Source organism: Polypterus senegalus, chromosome 9, assembly GCF_016835505.1.
Source record: "Polypterus senegalus isolate Bchr_013 chromosome 9, ASM1683550v1, whole genome shotgun sequence".
Lineage (NCBI taxonomy): Eukaryota > Metazoa > Chordata > Cladistia > Polypteriformes > Polypteridae > Polypterus > Polypterus senegalus.
The window spans coordinates 169,341,890-169,363,305 of record NC_053162.1 but is presented as its reverse complement, the minus strand read 5'-3'; the positions used below and the strand labels follow the sequence as shown (position 1 = coordinate 169,363,305).

Here is a 21,416-nt window from a genome sequence, read left to right as displayed (position 1 = left end):
AAAGGGTAAGTAGAGGGAGATACTACGATAATACAAGCTCGAAGCTCTCTATCATGATCACCAGACATGTTCCAGAAAGCAAAACTTTTGAAAATATATGTTGTCCACTGTTATGAAAGAACCTTGGGGCAATTGAGAAAATTCAAGGTACTGCATGAAGATAAATATTTACACAAATATATCATCGCTCATGTCTGAAAAGCTTAACTTGCAATGTTAACATCCAAACTCAGCATTATACAGACCAGTGCTTCCCAAACTCGGCCCTTGGGATCCCCTGTTGCTGCAGGTTTTTGTTCCCACCAGCTTCTGTTTTTAATTGGACTCCTGGGCAGCTATATACAGTATATTAAAATGTACCAAGCAGTTATATGGGAATATTTTTTTTTTTCTTTGATTTTCATTTTACTTTTCCAGGTGTTCTAATTGTTTAATAAATCCATTATTTACTAATTAGTGGGTCTGATGCTAAAGTAGTCTCAGCCTTTGATTATTCAGTGTTGTTTGCCAGCATGTCTGCTCTGTTCATTTTTAATTGTCATTAATAAGGTACAACGAAGGGGAAAAAACTGCACTGAGAAAGAGCAAAATATAATGAAATCAAGAAAAGAGAGTTAAGCATTTAAAGCAATAATAAAAGCAGAAATATTTCTAAATGTCTTATAAATGAAAAAATCCTGCTGCTGTGTTTTTCTGAATGTAGAATAAAAGAAAAATAATACCAGCTAATTAAATGAGATCAGTGCTATCAGGTGTTGTCACTGATTAGGAATCTGGTTGGAACAAAAACCTGCAGCCACAGGGGGTCCCCAGGACAAGATTGGGAAGCACTTATAAAGATTATAAAGGTAAGTAAACCACTTTGGATAAAAGCATCTGCTAAGCCAATAAATGTATATGTAAGTTACTGGGTTTATATTAATATAGTACCTTTCAAAACTTTAACATCACTAACACTACCAGGTACAATGCAGCAACTTTCCAGCACCCCATGAAGGTAAGAAACAATGCCTAGTAGTTAAGTGCCTCAGACATCATAGAAATCTCAGCTGTAATGTTGGTATTAACAAAGCCTGCTTAGTCCTGAACAGATTTGTTGGGATTGCTGGAACCTAATCCTAGCTACAAGAGGTCACATGTTTTCTCTAGGTCTGCTGGATTTGTTCCTCTTTGTTATTATTTCATCCATCTACCTAGCCCACTTATTCCAACAAACATTGAGCACAAGGCAGGAACAGCACCTGGACATGGCATCAGTCCATCACAGGGAACACACTCACACACATTAGGCCAATTTAACATCACCATTCCACCTAACATGCATAGCTTTGAACTGTAGGAGAAAACCCAGAGAGACATGGTGAGAACATGCAGGGAGGACCCTGGTCGTGAACCCTGGTTTCCTTACTGCAAAGCAGCAGCGCTACCACTGTGCCACCATGCCACCCACATTAATAAAGCATCTTGCATAAATAAGAAAGTAAAGTTCCAGCATTTGCCCTGATAGACTGCCACTAACTGTGAACATTTCCCAAAGTACAAGTACCCAGCACCTATGATCCTGCCAGGGACAGCTGCCAGCTGAGCTGCTTTAAATCTCCAACTTCAGGCTGTGCAAATGGAAATTGTCCAAGCATCATTTGAAGTGTTCCACAGAGACATTTGATTAAAGCAATAGAGCTCTACATGCTTCGGAGGGTGGCATGAAAACAGTGAACATAGACCTCAGCAAGGCCAGAGTAACAAAAAAAATAAATAAAAAATAGGATTTCTCAGAATTTTCCCATTAGAACACTGATGGTCTAACTTACTCTGATAGTGATAAAACAGGACAAAGAAAAAGAAGAAACCCACCACATCCTGAGATGACGGAAGACACCTGCATGTACTTGTCTTTTGTGAACCACATCTGAGCTGACAATAAAATGTCATTCAAGGCAGCTCAGGATTTGCAAATATCTCTGTGTTTACTGCAGGGCTGTCACTAATGAGTAGCCTTTCAATGAAATCTCAGTCTAATCCAGCCCTGGTGCCCCTCACACCTTACCCAAAGTGAAAGACTAAGGATCAAAAATAACTTTACATTTCATGGAAATCAGCCATCGCAGAATCCAGACGACAAGTGGGAGGAGCTGGCCAGGTAGTGACCTGCCACTTATAACAGGCTTGACGGTGCCAGTGGGAGGCAGATCTCGGGAGCAGGCAGATGGATGGCAGAGGAGCACTGTGGAGATCCAGTATGGCAGCTCAGCACCAGGCAGCGTCCACTCTGCAGGTCTTTGGGCTTTTGAATTCAGTTCTTAGAAAATGGAAGTGCTGGGCAGTTAATGATGAAGGAAATGAAATGGAGGAAAACACTTTAACTTTTGTGGTTCTTATATGTGGCTATCTATCAACTGGAAAAAGAGAATAAAAAGACTATATGTCTGTAAATATATATATATATATATATATATACACACAGTAGTAAATGTATTTTTATGCATAATCATAAAATCATCAATAACATGAAAGAAGGAGGAGCAAAGGGATACAGAAAGAAAGAAAGAAAGAAAGAAAGAAAGAAAGAGTAGGAAAATGCACTACAGGACATCAAAAAAGCAGTTTAAAAGGCAGACCAGGAAAGGTGCTTGATTGTCTTCTTCAGATGTGACAAACTTGTTTCTTTCTTCTCTTTAGGAAAAGGCAATTTTCATTTTCCTCTGCACATCCTTTGGTAAGAAATGTAATCATATACTTGATTGATTATTTGGATCCCCCCCTGCCCTGAACCGCACACCCCATGCCTATTACACCAAAGGAGAAGTGAAAGGTGCTCTTGATTCATTGCTACTTGTTCCCACTGCTTTTTCACACATTATATAGAATTAAGATCAGAAATGTCAAAATGGCTCCAAGCAAGCAAAGAGAGGCCTACTTTCAGAATTTTAATTGTGAGGAATAAAAATGATTATTCTAGTAATCTACACGCACGGTCTCACAGGTCACTGTCTTCTTTTGCAGCTCTCTCGCTTGGCCTTCAGACGATGCCACAAGCACAGCTGAACAACGGTAAGAAGACATTTTTTAAATTTCAATAAAATTCAACAGTTGCCCATCCTGGTCAATTATGTCTTTGCCTGCCTGGAGCGGCGCTTCTCAAAGTGAGTTCCTCAAGAGGGTTGTCTTCAGTCTGAGCAGAGTGGTGCTTAAATCATTCTTGACCCACACTAGTGCAGGAAGTGATTTTGCAATTTAAACATGCCTACTGGTCATTCACATAAAACCGTGCCTATCAACATATGCCATTGTATTCAGTTTGTCACGCCATCATAAACAGAGCCATTGCTGCTTGTTGTTTTCATGTATGATGCGATGCTTACACTGCTGTAAGAAACATCAACATCATTTTAGAAGATGGTCTATTAATGGCTTACTGTAATCCATCTTTTAGTCACTGCTTACTGTGAAGGTCTCATCACAGAGCGACTAATAACGTCATCACCGTGATGTCCCTACATTGATGGATTAAAGGCCAGAAGTCCACATGACCGTCATCATCAAGTTCTTCCATGTGAACCCTGAATACAATGAGGACTGATTGAGGTCATTGATGTTGATGTTGGATGTCGTGGCCTGGAACCCCTGCAGATTTTATTTTTTCTCCAGCCGTCTTGATTTTTTTTTTTTTCTGTCCTCCCTGGCCATCGGACCTTACTTTTATTCTATGTTAATTAGTGTTCCTTAATTCTATTTTCTTATTTATTTTGTCTTTTTTCACTTTCTTCATCATGTAAAGCACTTTGAGCTCCATCATCTGTATGAAAATGTGCTATAGAAAGAAATGTTGTTCTTGTTGTTGTTGTAATTAATGCACCAGAGGAGGTCCTATTCTAAAGTAATCTAGTGCTGGTGCCGAGGGCCAAAATGGATCCTTTGCTCTTTACATGACTCTTGTAGGTGGCTCACCATGTGCCATTGCAACAGTGGAAGGAATTCTGCTTGTGACTTTGCCAGGCTTGCCATTTTTATAGGTGCCCCTGATGCTGGATAGCAGCTCATACATCTGGTGACTTTACCCTGGCTGATGACACATTGGTCCTTAAGTGCAGGGGTTGCCAACTCCGGTCCTGGAAGACCACCATGACTTCAGGTTTTCATTCTAACCCTTTTCTTAATAAGTGTCCTGTTTTTGCTGCTAATTAACTTCTTTTGAAGTAATTTGAACTGACTTGCTCTTGAAGACTCAGACCCCTTAATTGTTTCTTTTTCCTTAATTACCAGCCAAATGAGATATAAAATGAGCCAAAACAATTGGTGTCCCTCATACAGTATCTGAAAATAAAGAAAGATGAAGGTCTCAGGATTGTCAATTTTAACAGAGCTCTTAGAAAGAGAAAATCAACAGTTTCAGACCTCATTAAGCAACTGGTTAGAGTGAAATTGGTTGGAGTTTGAGGCCCTGACTAAGTTGGTCTTCTCTTGGCTCACTCACCTCACATTTCATTTTTGTTTGGGTGCCATTTAAGGAAAGAAATGAAGCAACTCAGAGGAACGATGAACAAATTCAGGGGAACAAATCTAAAAAAAGCAGTTCAATTAAAATTAATTCACAAGAAGTTAATTAGCAGCACAAACAGGTCACTCATTAAAGAAAGGGTTAGAATGAAAATCTGCAGCTACGGTGGACCTCCAGGACCGGAGTTGGCGACCCCTGCTTTAGAGGTCTTATTAAACCCAAATGAAAGCTTATTAAGAACTTGTCACACAGCAGTAAGTGACTAATAAATGTACCATAGGGAGCCACTGGTGCTTTGTAAGTCTTTTCTTCAGATCCTACTACACAATAGTAGCTGCCTAATAGATGTACTAGGGCTAGCCCCCCGGCCTAAAGTGTTATATTTATTTGTTAATGTAATTCTTAAGGTCACACAAATCCATCAAGGTCTTGTTGCAGAGCAGTAACAGACTAATGGATGCCGTGTGGGTGCCAACTTTTTTAAAGTGACGTTGGTTCTTCATATGTGGTTCAGGTCTTGTTATACGGTAAGGTGCCACATAAAAAAAGTGTCACCATGCATGTTAAGGAGCCCCATTCTTGGTTTTAGCAGAAGACACTGTAGTCAGGTGAAGCCAGAGGGAAGTCCGTGAGCATGTTGCGTTTCATCTTCTTCATTCTGTTATTATTGTATGTGCTGGCGAGAGGACAGCACATTCTGTTCACACCGGTTCCTTCAGCATGACAGATGAGGGAACATGGAGAGATGTCCTGTGGTGAGTACTCCAGCAAAATGCACAGTTTATCAACAGGCAAAAAAGGTGGAACACTGGTGCTGTGAGCAATCCATCAAAAAAAAAAAAGAAACCCTTCTGTCCACACCCAACAACTTAACACCGGCACTGTGGATTGTTCATTAAAGGGAGGGCCCCGTGACTACTGAAAATCCTGGCCAATATTATTTAAGTTTTATTGCTGTACTAATGCCAGCTTATATTACAGGAAGCAGCTCAATGGCCCTGGAAAAGAATGCCGAAGACAGCAGTCTAAACTCAAATATGAGTGCAGCCACCAACATGTCCGCAGCTGTGAATGTAAACCAAGAAGACAATGCGACCACTGCACGACCTAAAGGTACCGGGGCAGCCAAACAACTCTAAGCTGATTTATTTTTAAGCAGTGATCTTCATTTCTAGCTGACATGGAATGTTGCTTATGTATGCCATAAAATAAGAGCTAAATGAGTACATCCAATACAACACACCATCCGGCCACACAGCTGTTCAGAGACAGGCCTGCAAACTTCAGGGGGCATTCCTTTAACCTTCTTTAAATGTTGTGTGCTTATGCCTAACGTTTAGGACGGATCTGGGAGGAGAATTTCTTAAATTGGTAGGCCTTCCCAAATAGGTACTCGATTTGGGGGTACACCTTGACTGCCAGGCCTTTTTGGTAGCCCACCTTTTCCCTCTGCCTTCTGCTCATATGAGACCATTTATAGGTCATCCTTCACACATTTCCAAAATTACAACTGGTCCTTTTTTTATTATTGATTTTATTAAAAGCAAGTAACACTCCATACAATCAAGTCAAACGTCCATCCATCCATCCATCCATTATCCAACCCACTATATCCTAACACAGGGTCTGCTGAAGCCAATCTCAGCCAACACAAGGCGCAAGGCAGAAACAAATCCCGGGCAGGGCGCCGGCCCACCGCATCACGTCAAACTTATTAAGACTAAATTCAATTCAACTCCCACCCAAGAGAAAGAGGGGAAAGCCAACAGCCAGAGTAAAACATTAAGAGTAGAAATGAGGAATTCTTTTCCCAGTATAAATGCTTATTCTAAAATGGTATTGATTAGATCCTGCCAGGATGTTAAACACATTTTGTACAGATCATCTAAATGAGAATTCGTTTTTTTCCAGTTTCAAATATACAGGGTGGTTCAGATCTGGGCAGCACGGTGGCGCAGTGGTAGCGCTGCTGCCTCGCAGTTAGGAGACCCGGGTTCGCTTCCCGGGTCCTCCCTGCGTGGAGTTTGCATGTTCTCACCATGTCTGCGTGGGTTTCCTCCCACAATCCAAAGACATGCAGGTTAGGTGGATTGGCGATTCTAAATTGGCCCTGGTGTGTGGGTGTGTTTGTATGTGTCCTGTGATGGGTTGGCACCCTGCCCTGGATTGGTTCCTGCCCTGTGTTGGCTGGGATTGGCTCCAGCAGACCCCCGTGACCCTGTGTTCGGATTCAGTGGGTTAGAAAATGGATGGATGGTTGGATGGTTCAGATCTAATTATGCAGATCCAGATCATCTGGATGACTTTGACTGATGCGGGGACAATTCAAGTTCGGCTCCAAGATGATTCTTCATGTCGTCAGTTCGCACACTTCTCGACGGTCCGGGATTTTTCGGGTGATTTTCTATTTAATAAACTTAATAAGTTATAGCGTAATGAAAATTGCATAATTAGATCTGGACCACCCTATGTATATAGTACCACATCATCTGTATATAGTGATATTTTCTGTTCTAGTCCTTCTCTGATGGTCCCCTTTATCTCAGATGCATTTCAGAAGTGAACAGCCAGTGGTTCAATGGTGATTGTAAATAGCAGTGGTGACAGGCGACATCTTTGTCTAGTACAATGCACTAATTTGAAGCAGTCTGAAATAATGTTGTTAATAGAAACCAAAACTTTGATATGGATGAAAGGGACTACCTATTCACGACATTGCACAAATTTGGGTTTGGCCCGAACCTATGTGTGCATGGATCAAACTACTATATACCAGTCTAGAAAATTAGGAGTGGTTGTAAAAGGCCCAGAGCCACCTAGAAGTCATTACCCGAGTTGACCAAGAGGTCCTACACGTCAGGAGTAAGACTTTTGTCATATAGTTATGTAGAGTGACTTGGAAATGATCACATTCTATTGTTATTAAAAATTTGGCTTTTTGATATTAATCAACAGATAAAGACTCTTTAAAGTCTTTTGGTCTTCTTAAGTATTTCTCAATGACTGGGTGGGTCACTGCCACTGGTACGTTTATAATGGTAGCATGTCATGGCATGTTGATGATCAATACAATGATTGATACAACCCCACTCTGAAAATCACGCTCAACTCACCAAAGAGACTCCCCACCCTCTGAACAATCACATTCAATTAACAGGGTTTTGCTCTAACCCAGTAGTTCTCAATCTGTGGGGTGGGCACCCCTAGGGGGGCACAAAGTAACAAACAAGGGGGTGCGAAGATGTGAAAAAAAAGAAAACAAAAATCGAAAATATGAAAAATGAATCTATTGAAACCAAAACAAATTAACTTAAACTACGTTCTGATACTAGAAAAATAAATATAGAGTTAGATAAATGTCGATAAAAGTTAAGTAGGTATAATAAAATATGCATCTACATTTCAAAAAAATGTTAGGGGGGGGGCGCGATTAAAACTGTTATGAAAACACAGGTCGCAAATACTTAAAGGCTGAGAAATGCTGAACTAACCCTTGGTGGGTTATGATGACACATACATGGGAAAACATGTAGGTAGGTTTAGAGAGATTGGTCTACATTAATTACAAATATAAAACAAAAAAATGACTGATCCCATAAGTATCCCTATCATCAAATCAAAATTTAGAAGATGTACCTTTGTCAGCCATGACAGCTGTGAATTTGTGGGCACAGGTCTCTCTCTCTCTCTCTCAATCAGTTCTGCCATCTTTCCCCATTTTTCTTTTTCTTCTTTGTAAAACTGCTCAACTCTGTTAGGTCGCACGTTGCTTGTGAGTGATCAGCCTTCTCAAGTCCAGCCATAAACTCTCAGTTGGACTGAGATCTGGACTCTGACTTGGCCTCTCCAGGACATTCGTTTTGTTGTTTTGAAGCTGGCCCGCACCCCTTGGGGGGGTTGTCAACCATGACACTTGTCAGGGGCCCGAGCTAGATAGGGGCCTGCCCTTTTTCGAGTTTTTTTTTTATACGCACATATTTGAAACATGAAAGAGGCCCAAACTCTGTCAGCTGCCTGGGGCCCAGAATTTCCTAGGTGCAGGCCTGTTTGAAGCCATTCCCATTCCTGTGTCACTTATGCTTTATCGTTGTACTTGTTGTCTTGCTGGAAAAACGTTTTCAACCAAGGTGCAGGTTTCTTGTAGACTCCATCAGGCTTTCCTTCAGGGTTTCTTTGCATTTTGCCGCATTCATTTTACCATTACAAGCCCTTCTGGGCCTGCTACAGAGAAGCATCTCCGAAGCCTAATGCTGCCACCAGCATGTTTAATGGTGAGGACTGTGCGCTTTTTATAATGTATAGTGTTCAAACCTGGTGTTTGGTCTAATGACTAAAAAGCCTGGCTTTGGTCTCATCAGACCACAGAACCTTCTTCCAGTAGAGTCTTCCAAGTGTCTTCTGGTAAACTCTAGCTGGGACCTCTTGTGCATTTTTTGTCTTTGACCCTCATTAATTGAACTATGACTGGTGAAGCACCTGGGCACAGTTGTTGTCTGCACTGCCTCTCCAGCCTTTAGAGTTCTTGCAGGTTTCTTGATGCTCTCCCTCACTCATCATCTTCTTCTTGCACAATCAGTTCAGTTTTTGTGGATGGCCTGCTTTTGACATTGTCAGGCACTCAAGTCCTTGACAGTGGGACCGAGGTCAGTGGAAGAGTAACAGATGCCAACACAGAAATGTAATTTGAAATTTGTAAATTTGAAATTTATTGTGCAGTTAATGACGCAAACAGTCACAAAAGTGGCGCATTGCAAAAAGGCAAAGGAATAAAAAAAATATCCTGTAAAGATTGCACCCGTCCAATTGTTCCCTCAGGGTCCTTCTGTCATTTTATTAACCTACTCCTGTTCTGAAGCAACAGCATACGTCCTCCTGCTCACCCACCTTCTCCCCTCTTTCCACTTCCTCGATTGGCTTTTATAAGTTCACCCAGCAATCAGCTGACAAGGGACCTGAACACCCCTCCTCCTGTCATGCGTCTCGTGCACCTTTAAACGTGGGAGCTATCCACGCACGGTCGCTCACCTGATCACCAGATGGCACTAGTTCGCGCCCACGCACACCTCCCGACAACCACTCTGGTCCTCCTCAATCGCGCCTCCTCAGCCAACAACAAAAGCAACAAAACAAAAACCATCCAAAAAACAAATACAGCCTTCAAAGACACATTGCTGTGCCCTATCTTGCTGCCCTAAAGCCCTAGACCACAAACAAGCATCTCCTGAGGACAGGGACAAGCGGCCGCCGACTCAACTCCCAGAAAGCCTGCTGAGGAGAGACGCCACCAACACCATCCAAAATCCCCCCAAGATGCGCCATCCATCGACCGCTGACACCGCCCCACACCCCTCACGAGCACTGGAAAGGGCGCAGGTATGTGCAATTCCTCCAAGTTTAATTTATAATAACCGCGCATAAACCAGAAACTGTCCTGCCTGAAGCTGATAAGGCCTTCTGTATACCTGCACTCTATTGAAGGGAGTTGCATCTTCACAGACATATTTGTAGTTGTGCCATACTCATTGCATTTCTTATTGGTTGACATAACTGGATAGTTAAATTAAGGACACTTAGATATTTTCTTGTCTCCATCACCTGACTTGTGCTTTTCATGGAGTTGCTTGGAGTTTTCTTTGATGTAGATTAGCCCACCACACTGACTCTCTACAAGCTGGCCTTCCCGCACTTAGACTACAATCAAAACAGACCCCCTAACAAGTGACCTCCAGTGAACTAATTCTGGGACTTCTAAAGCCAGTTGGCTACTCCACCAAGGATTTAGGGGCATCGTAATAAAGGAGGCGAATAAATACAATTTTTAAATGTTTTATATTAGTAATTCGTTTTTGGACAATTTTAAGAGATCTGTGTTCCCTTTGACATGAAAGAGTCTTGCCAGTTTTTCAAAAAGCCAAATGAATTCCACTGTGACTCAATGCATGAAAATTTCCAAGAGGGTGACTACTGTTAACTGACATTGCCGAATACTCCAATGCACCCTAAACACACAGGTGAAACTCTCCTTTAGCCCAGCTAACTGGTTGGCTTTCTTTGAACCAGTAAGATGTCTCCTCAGATACATCATCCAGTTTCACAAGTTGTTAAGGATACACGACATATGACTGACAACAGACATTCACTCCTTTGTAAATGAAATGAGCTGAAGGGATGAGTTACTCCAAGAAGCATTCAGTGAGTTAAAGTTGAAGGAAGTGAATTAGGAGCATGAGGCGCAGCCTGAGGTTGGGAGCATGTGCTGATAGTGCATGACAAACCACCTGGATTGGGATCCGAGTGCAGCAGGCAACACTGGAACACAGTGAGGTTTTTTACAGTGGCTGGAGTGCCAATCCTGCCACTAACTCCCATATTTTCCCTAAAAGTTGGAGAACCTGCACCACCATACCCAGAACAAAGACATTGCAGGTTAAGGACCTTGCTCAAGGGCCCAACGGAGTAGACTCACTTCTGGTGATTACGGGATCCGAACTGGCAACCTTCTGATTGCCACCGCAGATCTGTAGCCATCACTGAGTCACAACAATTAAAGTGAAGTGAGAACAACAATTGAAGCATTTGCACTGTGGTAGCCTCCTTTTATGTGACAGACACTGATTTTTTTGGGGAAGATTACCACCCACATGAAAATTGTGAACAAGTTCATGTGGCCAAAGATAGACATTTTTAAACTCAATAACTGGGATAGGAAAAAAAATAAATGTTTACTCTGACTTTGAGGAGTGATAACTTCTCAGGCGCTCTTTGCAGATATCAGCACAACGCCAAATGCAAGTGGGAATGGAGTTCCTGGAGCCGTCACCTTTGAGAAAAATTCAACTGAGGTCGTCAACTCAGAAGACTCTTCCAGTCTGTATGCAAAAGGAAGCAATCACGTCACCAACAACATGGCTGGAAGGAAAACATCACCCATATATGGATACACAGGTGGGAATGACATGTGACCAGGCCAGGGGACTTAAGGGGGTTTCCTTATTACGCAAACCTTGTCTTGTCTCTCTTGACTGGAAAATACAGCAAATTGATATTCAAAACTATTCTAACTGTTAATTCTGAACCATCTTTAAAGTGTGTGTGAACATGAGAATTCGGTGCTGTTCCAGCAGATGTCTCACTTGCTTATTCTGCCTTCTTGTTGTAATAATTGCTTATCTTTGTAGTGAGTACCACACAGGTGAACAGCACCACAAATGGAAGCACAACCTCTGGAAACAACATAGGAAAGGATCAGAGTCTAAACACCGTCAATGCAAAAAACAGCCCTGACACCACCACAGGCAGCCCCCTAGCACTGCAGACCACCATCAGGCAGAGCACTGGCAGGAGCACAAGCAGCAGCCCTGGGAATCAAGCTGTGATGATGAATGCGTACACAGGTAAGAATTCAGTTTAATTCAATTTAGTTCTGTTAACTTTTGTATAGTACTCCAGAGTTAAAGGTGTTAAGATTTGCATTGGGTGTGATGAGGATGGATAGGATTAGAAATGAGGACATTAGAGGGTCAGCTCAGGTTGGACGGTTGGGAGACAAAGTCAGAGGGGCGAGATTGTGTTGGTTTGGACATGTGCAGAGGAGAGATGCTGGGTATATTGGGAGAAGGATGCTAAGGATAGAGCTGCCAGGCAAGAGGAAAAGATGAAGGTCTAAGAGAAGGTTTATGGATGTGGTGAGAGAGGACATGCAGGTGATGGGTGTAACAGAACAAGATGCAGAGGACAGAAAGATATGGAAGAAGATGATCTGCTGTGGCAACCCCTAACGAGAGCAGGTGAAAGAAGAAGACGACGACTTTTGCATAGTACTCTTCATTGAGTGCAGGCACACAATGCAGCGACAAGTTCTCAGATAAAATACAAATACAAATATTACAAGTTACTAATTCCAAAATGAATATGAAATGAAAGAGAGATGAAAAAGAGTGTACAGGCAGGGTTAAACGAGTGGAAAAGAGTGTCAGGAGTAATTTGTGACAGTCGGGTATTAGCAAGAATGAAAGAGAAGGTCTACAGGACGGTAGTGAGACCAGCTATGTTATATGGGTCGGAGATGGTGGCATTGACCAGAAAGCAGGAAACCGAGCTGGAGGAGGCAGAGTTAAAGATGCTAAGATTTGCACTGGGTGTTACGAGGATGGATAGGATTAGAAATGAGGACATTAGAAGGTCAGCTCAGGCTGGACAGTTGGGAGACAAAGTCAGAGAGGTGAGATTGCGTTGGTGAGGACATGTGCAGAGGAGAGATGCTGGGTATATTGGGAGAAGGATGATGAGGCTGGAGCTGTCAGGCAAGAGAAAAAGAGGAAGGCCTAAGTGGAGATTTATGGATGTGGTGAGAGGGGACATGCAGGTGACGGGTGCAACGGAGCAAGAGACAAAGGACAGGAAGAGGTAGAAAAAAATGATCCGCTGTGGCAACCTCTAAAAGGGTGCAGCCAAAAGAAGAAGAAGAAGACTAATTACGAAATGAATACATATTGTAAAGAAAACACAAGATATCACGTTTAAGGGTTGGGGATTCCATCCCCGTATACTGTAGAGCACAGTTAAACACACGTTTCACGGTCAGATTATGCTTTACACACGTGACAACCAAATGGGAAAGCACGGACATTTTATGAGGTGGGAACGGAAGTAGGAATGCTGGGTAACAGATGACACAAAGGATCTTGGGAAGATAGTGACATCATCAGCAAGGGACCGGAGGTGACTAAGGAACTCGGAAGAGGCCCGGACGTCTGTATAGGGCTATGGAGACGAATTCAAGTTGAGGTCTGTTGTTGCTCGTCGTTCCTCTTGAAATAAACAGACAGCGGTTAACACACCGTCCTAGTCCCTTGTCTTACGGTTTCACGCGGCTCGTCGGATCCTTTAGCTGCTCCCTAAACGCTCGTGTGTGACAATAGAAAGATACATATGTGTTTAAACATTCAGGTAGACAAAGCTGTGACAAACAAATTAACATAAACAGATTCTAACAATGTCTATCTATTAATTATTTGTTGAGCCACCCCCAGTTGACAACAGACAGGAGGTAAACAAAAACCCCAAAATGCTGTATTCTCTGGGGGATCACAATCAGTTAGAACAGACAAAGTCGGAGCATCAGAGTCCTGGAGACCTCGACCAACTGGCCAGTTATCCATCTATAACAGTGTCTAATCTTAGACAGAATGACACCTTATCTTATAAAAGTCATTTTCAGAGGTTTACCTGACAGGCTCCAGCTCAGCTGTCACCCAACACCAGGTTTAGGACATTACATCCATGTATCTCACTGTTGAAAAGGGCACAGTTGCTTTGATCAATGATATCATCCCTGCAGGAAAAAGCAGGGAAGAAGGATAAATGGAAAATGCCCGCCAGCAAGTGGCAGAGTAAGTGCATCCTGGGTGCACACGGTGATGGCAGGATAGGCTCCAGCACCCCGCAATAAAATGGTGGGCTGCATGAGTCCATGGACAAGCGGTGCTCCGAGTTCCTGTTCTAGCTCTGTCTGGGCTGAGGCACACATTATAAAGACAACAAGACCTACAAAAGATTTGACCAAATAAGAGATGTCATAAAGGTGGCCAACTTTCTGAGGCATGTGATTGCTAAGAAGACTCCAGAAAGCTCTCATCTCTTGCCCTTCACACCCATTCATCCATCCATCCATTATCCAACCCGCTATATCCTAACTACAGGGTCACGGGGGTCTGCTGGAGCCAGTCTCAGCCAACACAAGGCACAAGGCAGGAAACAAACCCCGGGCAGGGCACTAGCCCATTGCAGGGCGTACACTACACACACACCCACACACCAAGCACACACTGGGGACAAATTAGAATCGCCAATGCACCTAACATGCCTGTCTTTGAACTGTGGGAAGAGTACCCGGAGGAAACCCACACACGGGGAGAACATGCAAACTCCACGCAGGGAGGACCAGGGAAGCGAACACGAGTATCCTAACTGCGAGGCAGCAGCACTACCCACTGCGCCACCGTGCCGCCCCTTCACACCCAACAACTGAATAATAGGGTGGACCCTAGGTCTTCACAAGCTTGACGAAGGGCTATGTGTCCAAACTTGAAGGCTGATTCTAGCGGACATACTGTAGATATGAAAAAGAGGGCGAGGACCATAATAAAATCAAGTGACGAATTAAATGGAGGCGTACTTTTAAAAAAACAAATCAAAACAATGACCCTATCTTATTCCTCTAACAGGCAGACCTCCCACCATGTCTGGACTCAGACCTTCATCTTCTTACTATGCCACTTCAGCAGTGACCACATCAAAGGTCAGCAGTCCACAGAATATCCAGTCAACAACAAGCAGCCCAGCTACTCACAGGACGACTTACTCAGGTAAGTCACCCACAGCCACTTGCTTTGTCACATTCACTGATTCAGTGTAATAGTGCATGAGTCCACAAATGCTAATGCCACTGTCAGTGTTAGCGAGTTCACAGACAGCTTAGTGACACCCTTCAGTGGTCAAGGGGTAGCGCTGTTATCACACATCGCTCGGTGATATTCACACATTCTCCTTGTGTCCATGTGGCCGTGAAGTTTGTCCACACACACCCCCAAGATATGTGTATCTTGTTAATCAAGAGCTCTAAAGTGGCCGGGTGCATGTGAGCAGTGACGGACCTACATTTACAAACTGTTATGGCAGCACCTTGTCAACCAGCAATGAGGTCTGGGTAACCATTCTTATCTTCTTCAATGCATGACAGATCACCACAACTTTTTTAAAAATGTAACCACTACATCTCAGATTTTGATTAAAATTGTTGTACTGGGTCAAAATTACTGGTGGGAATAAAAATGTCTTGTAAAAAAAAGTCCTATAGTTTGAGCTATGGGGGGATAAAAATTAAATTGACTTCTGGAGCCCCTCTGGCATCAGAGGTCCTGAATCTTGAGCTTCATTAGTTTCATTGTAGATCTGCCCTGCGTGTGAGTGTGCCCTGAAATGGACTGGCACTTCTTCCAGGGTTGCTTCCTCTTGTGCAGATGATGCTTCCAGAATATGCTACACCCCCCAACTTTGTATTGGATAAACTAGATTCTGAAAAATGATGAAGGACAGATTACTGAAGAATAGGGATCTTTGGTTCCTGGTCTCCATTATTATGTGGTGAGCTTTTCAGGAATGCAATGATACTAATCCACCTGCAATGAAACAAATGGTGAATGTGTTATGGTACATACATTGTTTGTTCCTTAGCTTATGCTTATTTTTAATATTTTGTGCTTTCTTTTTTGTTTAAATGCATTATTTTTCAAGTGTCTAATGTAATTTTGCATTTTTGTTCTGCTTATTTATTGTCCATGTATTGCCCTTCTGTGTTCTCATATATGGTTTGGGGGTTGTATTATTGTAGTATCTCCCTCTACTTACCCTTTACCTGTTTTCTTCAAGGGTAAGCATACTAGTCAAGTTCGTTATCGGGTTGGTCCAGTGGTTCTCAACCTGTGGGGTGGGACCCCAAGGGGGCACGTAGTAACAAAAAGGGGGGCGCAAAGATGTGAAAACAGAAAACAAGAATCAATAATATGAAAAAAACATCTGTTGAAACCAAAACAAATTAACTTAAACTACATTCTGATACTAGAACAATAAATATAGAGTTAGATAAATGTTGATAAAAGTTAAGTAGGTATAATAAAATATGCATCTACATTTCAAAAAAATGGGGGGGGGGCGCAATTAAAACTGTTATGAAAATTTGGGTCGCAAATACTTAAAGATTGAGAAACGCTGGGTTGGTCTACTGTTGCACTTTAAGGTTAACACACACATACGCATACTGTACATACAGAACCTCAAAAGTGCCCTATGAATGACACACACACAGCTGGTTAACCTCTAGCACTTTAAATCACTCAAGTGCCTTAGGAATAACACGGCCTGTCACTCTCTCAGCACTTCAAGAGACTCTCTTATTACCAGCATGAACAGCATACAATGTTTTAATGATATCCCAGACCTAAATATTACTTTTGGTCTACAAGAATACATTTAAACATACAAAGGCTCTGTATCCTTGACTATAGGTCATTTATCAGCCAAGAATACCTTACTTTATGTACCATTCCCTACTATTGAGTGGAGCTCTCACCCTCACCCTTAATAAACCTTGCAGCACAGAGGTAATGGCAAACCTCCGGCCGCACCAGGTGCTCAAAGAAGTCTACCTTATTACTTCAATCACTCTATAGACATGAAGACAAAGTATAGAAAGTTAAAAGCAGCGTGGTATTTATTACAGGAATAATAATACTACCACCATTGGAACAAAGAATAATAGAAAATAGGACTGATAGAAAAGTCTGGATATATAGTCATTTGAAAAAGTTTACGAAAAAGTACTGATGACAAGGATGAATGTTGCAGGCTGCTTGTGATCTTGCACTCAAAGTTTTTCATGATGCTTTTCTGACGACCAGTTGGAAACGGCTGCACGTTGCTGGCACCCTCTTCTGATGTCTTTGTCCTTCTTCTTCCTTCCTTACTCACTATATCGCTCCTCAGATGACACATATTTATTCTAAAATTCTACTGGGGGGTTTTACAAGATGTGATTGTTAGATATTCTGATTGGCTGGCTGCATGGGCGCCGGCAGGGGGGTGCAAGTAGGTGCACGTGCACCCCCCTAGCTTTTGAAAAAAAAGGAAATGGAGAAAAAAAATAAATCTTTTAATAATAAGAAAAAACGCGAAAAAATAGTTTTTATTTTAAATTTTTAAATTACAATTAGACGTTTACATTTTACAACTATACATAAACAATCATTCACTTTGTTTCTAAAAGAGCATCTCAAGCCTTCTTTTTTGTTGTCCAAACTTGTCTACAACTTTGTCGATAAATTTTGGACAATTATTTATTCTTTTTTTGTGTACACTAAGCATACATAATCCACTTAATCTATCGTCACTCATTGTAGATCGGTTCCAAGTTTTGACGCGCCGTAATGTGCTAAAAGATCTTTCAATACTGCAGGTTGTTGCAGGAAGTGTCATGCCAATCTTGAGTGCCTCGGAAACAGCCGGATAAAACTTTGTAGCCTCTTCAATTAAACTCATGCAATCGGTAATTTCGTTTGCAATGTTTTTATTTTTCCACATCTCATACCATGTGGTAGCATCAGATATAAAGTTTGGAAGAATATCACCATACAGACTGTTAATGTCTTCCAGAACTATTAAAACAATGATTTATCCAATTTACTCATTTCTTTTGGGTGAAGTTGTAAAAGTGAAAATGCTTTCTCTTGTGTAAAAGAATACCGAATTTGTAGAGAAGATATTATAGAATCCAAATAAGGGATGAAAATGGACCTCCTAAAATATTCTTCTGCGTTTTCAGAAAGTAAATTCGATCTGTGAACTTGCCTTTTATTTAACCGTGGCTGTTTTAATTCAGTGTCTAATTCTTCACAAATCGATTGTGCTTTTTTGAAAATCAATGAAAACTCTTCAGAAACATTGTCTCGATGGGATTGCAGCACATCTATTAATTGAATTATATGAGCAGTTGCATCTTTAATGTTCATATTTACTTGCTGCAACTGATTGCACACAGGTTCGAGTTTAGCGAATAAGTAGCAATTACTAAAAGCGTCAAAATGTAAGTTGGAGTTGTAATAGCAGTGAACAGCAAATGAGCCTTAACCTTTGTGTTTTTGTTCGCACTGTCCTCTGTAAGCTTTTCTAGCGCTTGAACAATTACCAAAAAGTTCTCAGAAAATATTCTGATACTTTTATACTTTGCCGACCAACGTGTTTCACAAAACAGAGGAATATTAGGAATCAAAGATCGTCGTAAAGTGCTCTCTCTAAAAAGTTGATTACTTCTTTAGTTGTGCCACTGGCATTTTGAACTTCTTTGACATTGTTCAAGTCATTAATGACGAGATTCAATATATGACTGGCACAATGAAAATACAAAGCCTTAGGGTGCTTGTCTCTGATAAGCTTCTGAACACCACCTTCTTTACCTGCCATCGTAGAACAACCGTCATAACCTTGACCGACAAGTCGCGACAAATCTAAATTACAATCATTCAGAAACTGAAGGATTGCTTCTGAGATTGATACTGCATCCAATTTGGTCAACAGAGTATAACCCAGAAATTCTTCGCACACTGTCAACTGCCCCGTGCCTTCATCGCAACGCAAAAATCGCACACCAATGGATAGTTGTTTTGTTCCACTAATATCTGCAGTCTCATCAGCCAACACAGAAAAACGGATGCTTTTTTAACCTCGCAGATTATCTGTTCTTTGAGAATATCTGCACAGGTTTGGATCAGCTCATTTTGAATCTGATGGGATATGTATAACGCATTTTTTGGTCCAGATTCCAAATGATTTTTTAAAACTTGATCACCTGATTGAATTCGGAAATGCAACATATCTGTAAAGACAGAACCTTGATCACTTTTTCCCCGAAGAGGAAGCTCATGCTGAGCAATAAATAAAACTGTTGAAGTAATTGACCGAAGCTTGTCTCTATTTTCTTCAATTTTTCTGTGGTTGAATCCAGAATTTCACGAATACTGAGTTGTTGTTTTTTCATTATTTTCTGAAATTGGATGGAAGAAGCTATTGCATTGATGTGCCATTGGGAATTGGCGTGAGATTGTGCAACTTCATGAAATTTGTGAAATTTAAGACACGGGGAAAGGATAAATTGTTGCAGACCACGTTGAACTGGAGGTCGAAATAAGACGCAAACTCGACAAAAAGGTCCTCTTGCACTGGCTGAATATGCTAACCACGGTTATGTCTTGAGCCATTCCAATCTGAAGAGACGTTTAGCTTCAGGGTTTGCATCTTTCTTGAAATAATACGTTTGACTAGGAGTCCAACATTCCTGCAGCAGCTTCAGACGAAGTTCGTCATCAATATGACAGTTGGTGTTTGTGTACAACCCGATATCGACGCGATTGGGATTGACATCCAACGAAGTTTCATCAGTGGTACTTTCTGATCCAATGCTAGTTTGATCGTGGCTTGTGCTGGTACTCGGGATAGGATCTGCAGTTGTACGTAAACCATCATCTAAATCATCGATCTTGCGCTTCTTGGTTGAAATTAAAAAACGTCTTATGTCACTCATAATAATATAGAACGCGTACTTTTTCTCTTAAAATAAATTTTCTTAAACTTTCTGAAAAATAGAAGTTTGTTCACAGTAACGTCATATAATATTTTAGTTCCCTTATGAACATACCTTTATATTTATACCATGAGAAAACCATACGGTTTAGAATATACTTTCGTTCGTTTGTTTATTTTGACACTCTTGTTTAACACTCACATTAACCACTTAAGGCATGCATGCCGTCGTGTGTGAGACGACGGCGGCTTATACTGTCCGATTTTCACGTGGTCGTGTATGACACGGTGGTTGCTCTTATAATATAAGAGCATACATATTATGTAACCAATCAACTGCATTTGCTTAAGACAACTGGGCGTGTCTTAAGCAAAAGGTAGTATCTAATTATAATTTGAAGCTTCGATAGTGGTATATTTTTGTCATTTGCATTCATTATTTTGTAATTATTACGTAAATAATAATATTTTGCATTCAGAGCGTGCTATTATTTGTGTATTGTTATTATATGTATAGGTGTATAGCTACAAAATGTATTTTCAAAATAATTATGCAAATGCGAAAAAAAATGTAAACTTTTTTTAAAATTTATAATTCCCCCAACCCCTTCTTTCTACGCCACTAATACTTTAAAACCCCGAAAAGTAATTATATCTATTTTACCAACATACAAGTATATAGTGTACAGCTAGATCTCTTTTACGCGCGGTATAGTTCGATTTATGGGAGAACAGTACGCTTTAGAGAAAAATATTTATCATAAAAGTTGTAGAACTTATCAATGTCTACAATTTTTATTTGAAATATTTTTATCTAAAGTGTACTGTTCTCCCAGAAATCGGAACTATTAACCGGCGTAAAAAGAGGTCTAGCTGTATGTAAGTGCTTACAAAATTACATTAAAAACTTAAGGAAAAAAGCACTACCTATGCCACTGAATACATCAATAACATTTTTAACTATATTCCAGTGATCATATGATAACAAAAAAAAGTCGATGATTTTTTGTCAGAAAATTAAAAATTAGGTCATGCCTTAAGTGGTTAATCTATCTATGCAAAAACTGACTGCTCTGTACTGTTCAGAGATAGCGACTGTATTGGCAGGTATTTAATGGGCACATACATATACAAAAAAAGTTTTTGTTGCGGGGGGGAGCGTAGAAAGAAAAAAATCTCTTTATGCACCCCCCTGAATTAAATCCTGGCGGCGGTAATGGCTGGCTGTCACTATGAAGGATTAATTCACTGTCCGTTTTCCCAAACAATAAAACTTTTTTATGTTCTCTGAGCTGTCACTATGTCTTTCTTTCTGAGGCTGTAAAATAATTAGATATCCATCCTTTCTCAGGTTATAAAGTAATTGAGCCACCAGCATGTCTTTCTTTCTTTGTTGGAACAGCTGTTTTAAAAGTGAGATATACAGTAACTGGGAAGAAGACATGCTTTGATTTGTCCTGAATGTAGTTCATCTGTTGTCTTGTCTTGAACAAAATATAATGGAAATATAAACCAAAATGTATAGGCTTTGTACCCCATAACAGAGGCGGAGCCACTGTGACGTCACCGTTGAAGGCCCGCCCTCCGACTTTATATTCTGATGCTGTGGGCTGATCCAGCTAATTTAGTGTTGCTTGGAGAGTTTAGTTCAATTCAAGTGCATTGTTTTTTTTGTTTTTTTGCTTCTGTCTTGTGGTTTAATGTTAGGATTTTGTATTGGGAGTTGTTTTCCTTGGATTGTCTTTGAGGCAATTACTTTAGCGTTATTGTGTTCTTTTGGACTTGC

At 41.1% G+C, this 21,416-nt stretch overlaps 1 protein-coding gene across 1 annotated transcript in view; it reads left to right on the top strand.

Annotated features, from left to right (window-relative positions):
• The first annotated feature begins 2,197 nt into the window (after nucleotides 1-2,197).
• LOC120535968 (putative protein TPRXL) overlaps nucleotides 2,198-21,416 on the top strand; it is a 45,010-nt gene continuing 25,791 nt past the window's right edge. Inside the window, exons 1-7 of the mRNA XM_039764215.1 lie at nucleotides 2,198-2,275; nucleotides 2,680-2,716; nucleotides 3,004-3,051; nucleotides 5,480-5,611; nucleotides 11,267-11,443; nucleotides 11,677-11,892; nucleotides 14,725-14,865. Coding sequence (XP_039620149.1) covers nucleotides 2,207-2,275; nucleotides 2,680-2,716; nucleotides 3,004-3,051; nucleotides 5,480-5,611; nucleotides 11,267-11,443; nucleotides 11,677-11,892; nucleotides 14,725-14,865 — 820 coding nt within the window. The 5' untranslated portion in view covers nucleotides 2,198-2,206. The remainder of the gene's footprint in view (nucleotides 2,276-2,679; nucleotides 2,717-3,003; nucleotides 3,052-5,479; nucleotides 5,612-11,266; nucleotides 11,444-11,676; nucleotides 11,893-14,724; nucleotides 14,866-21,416) is intronic.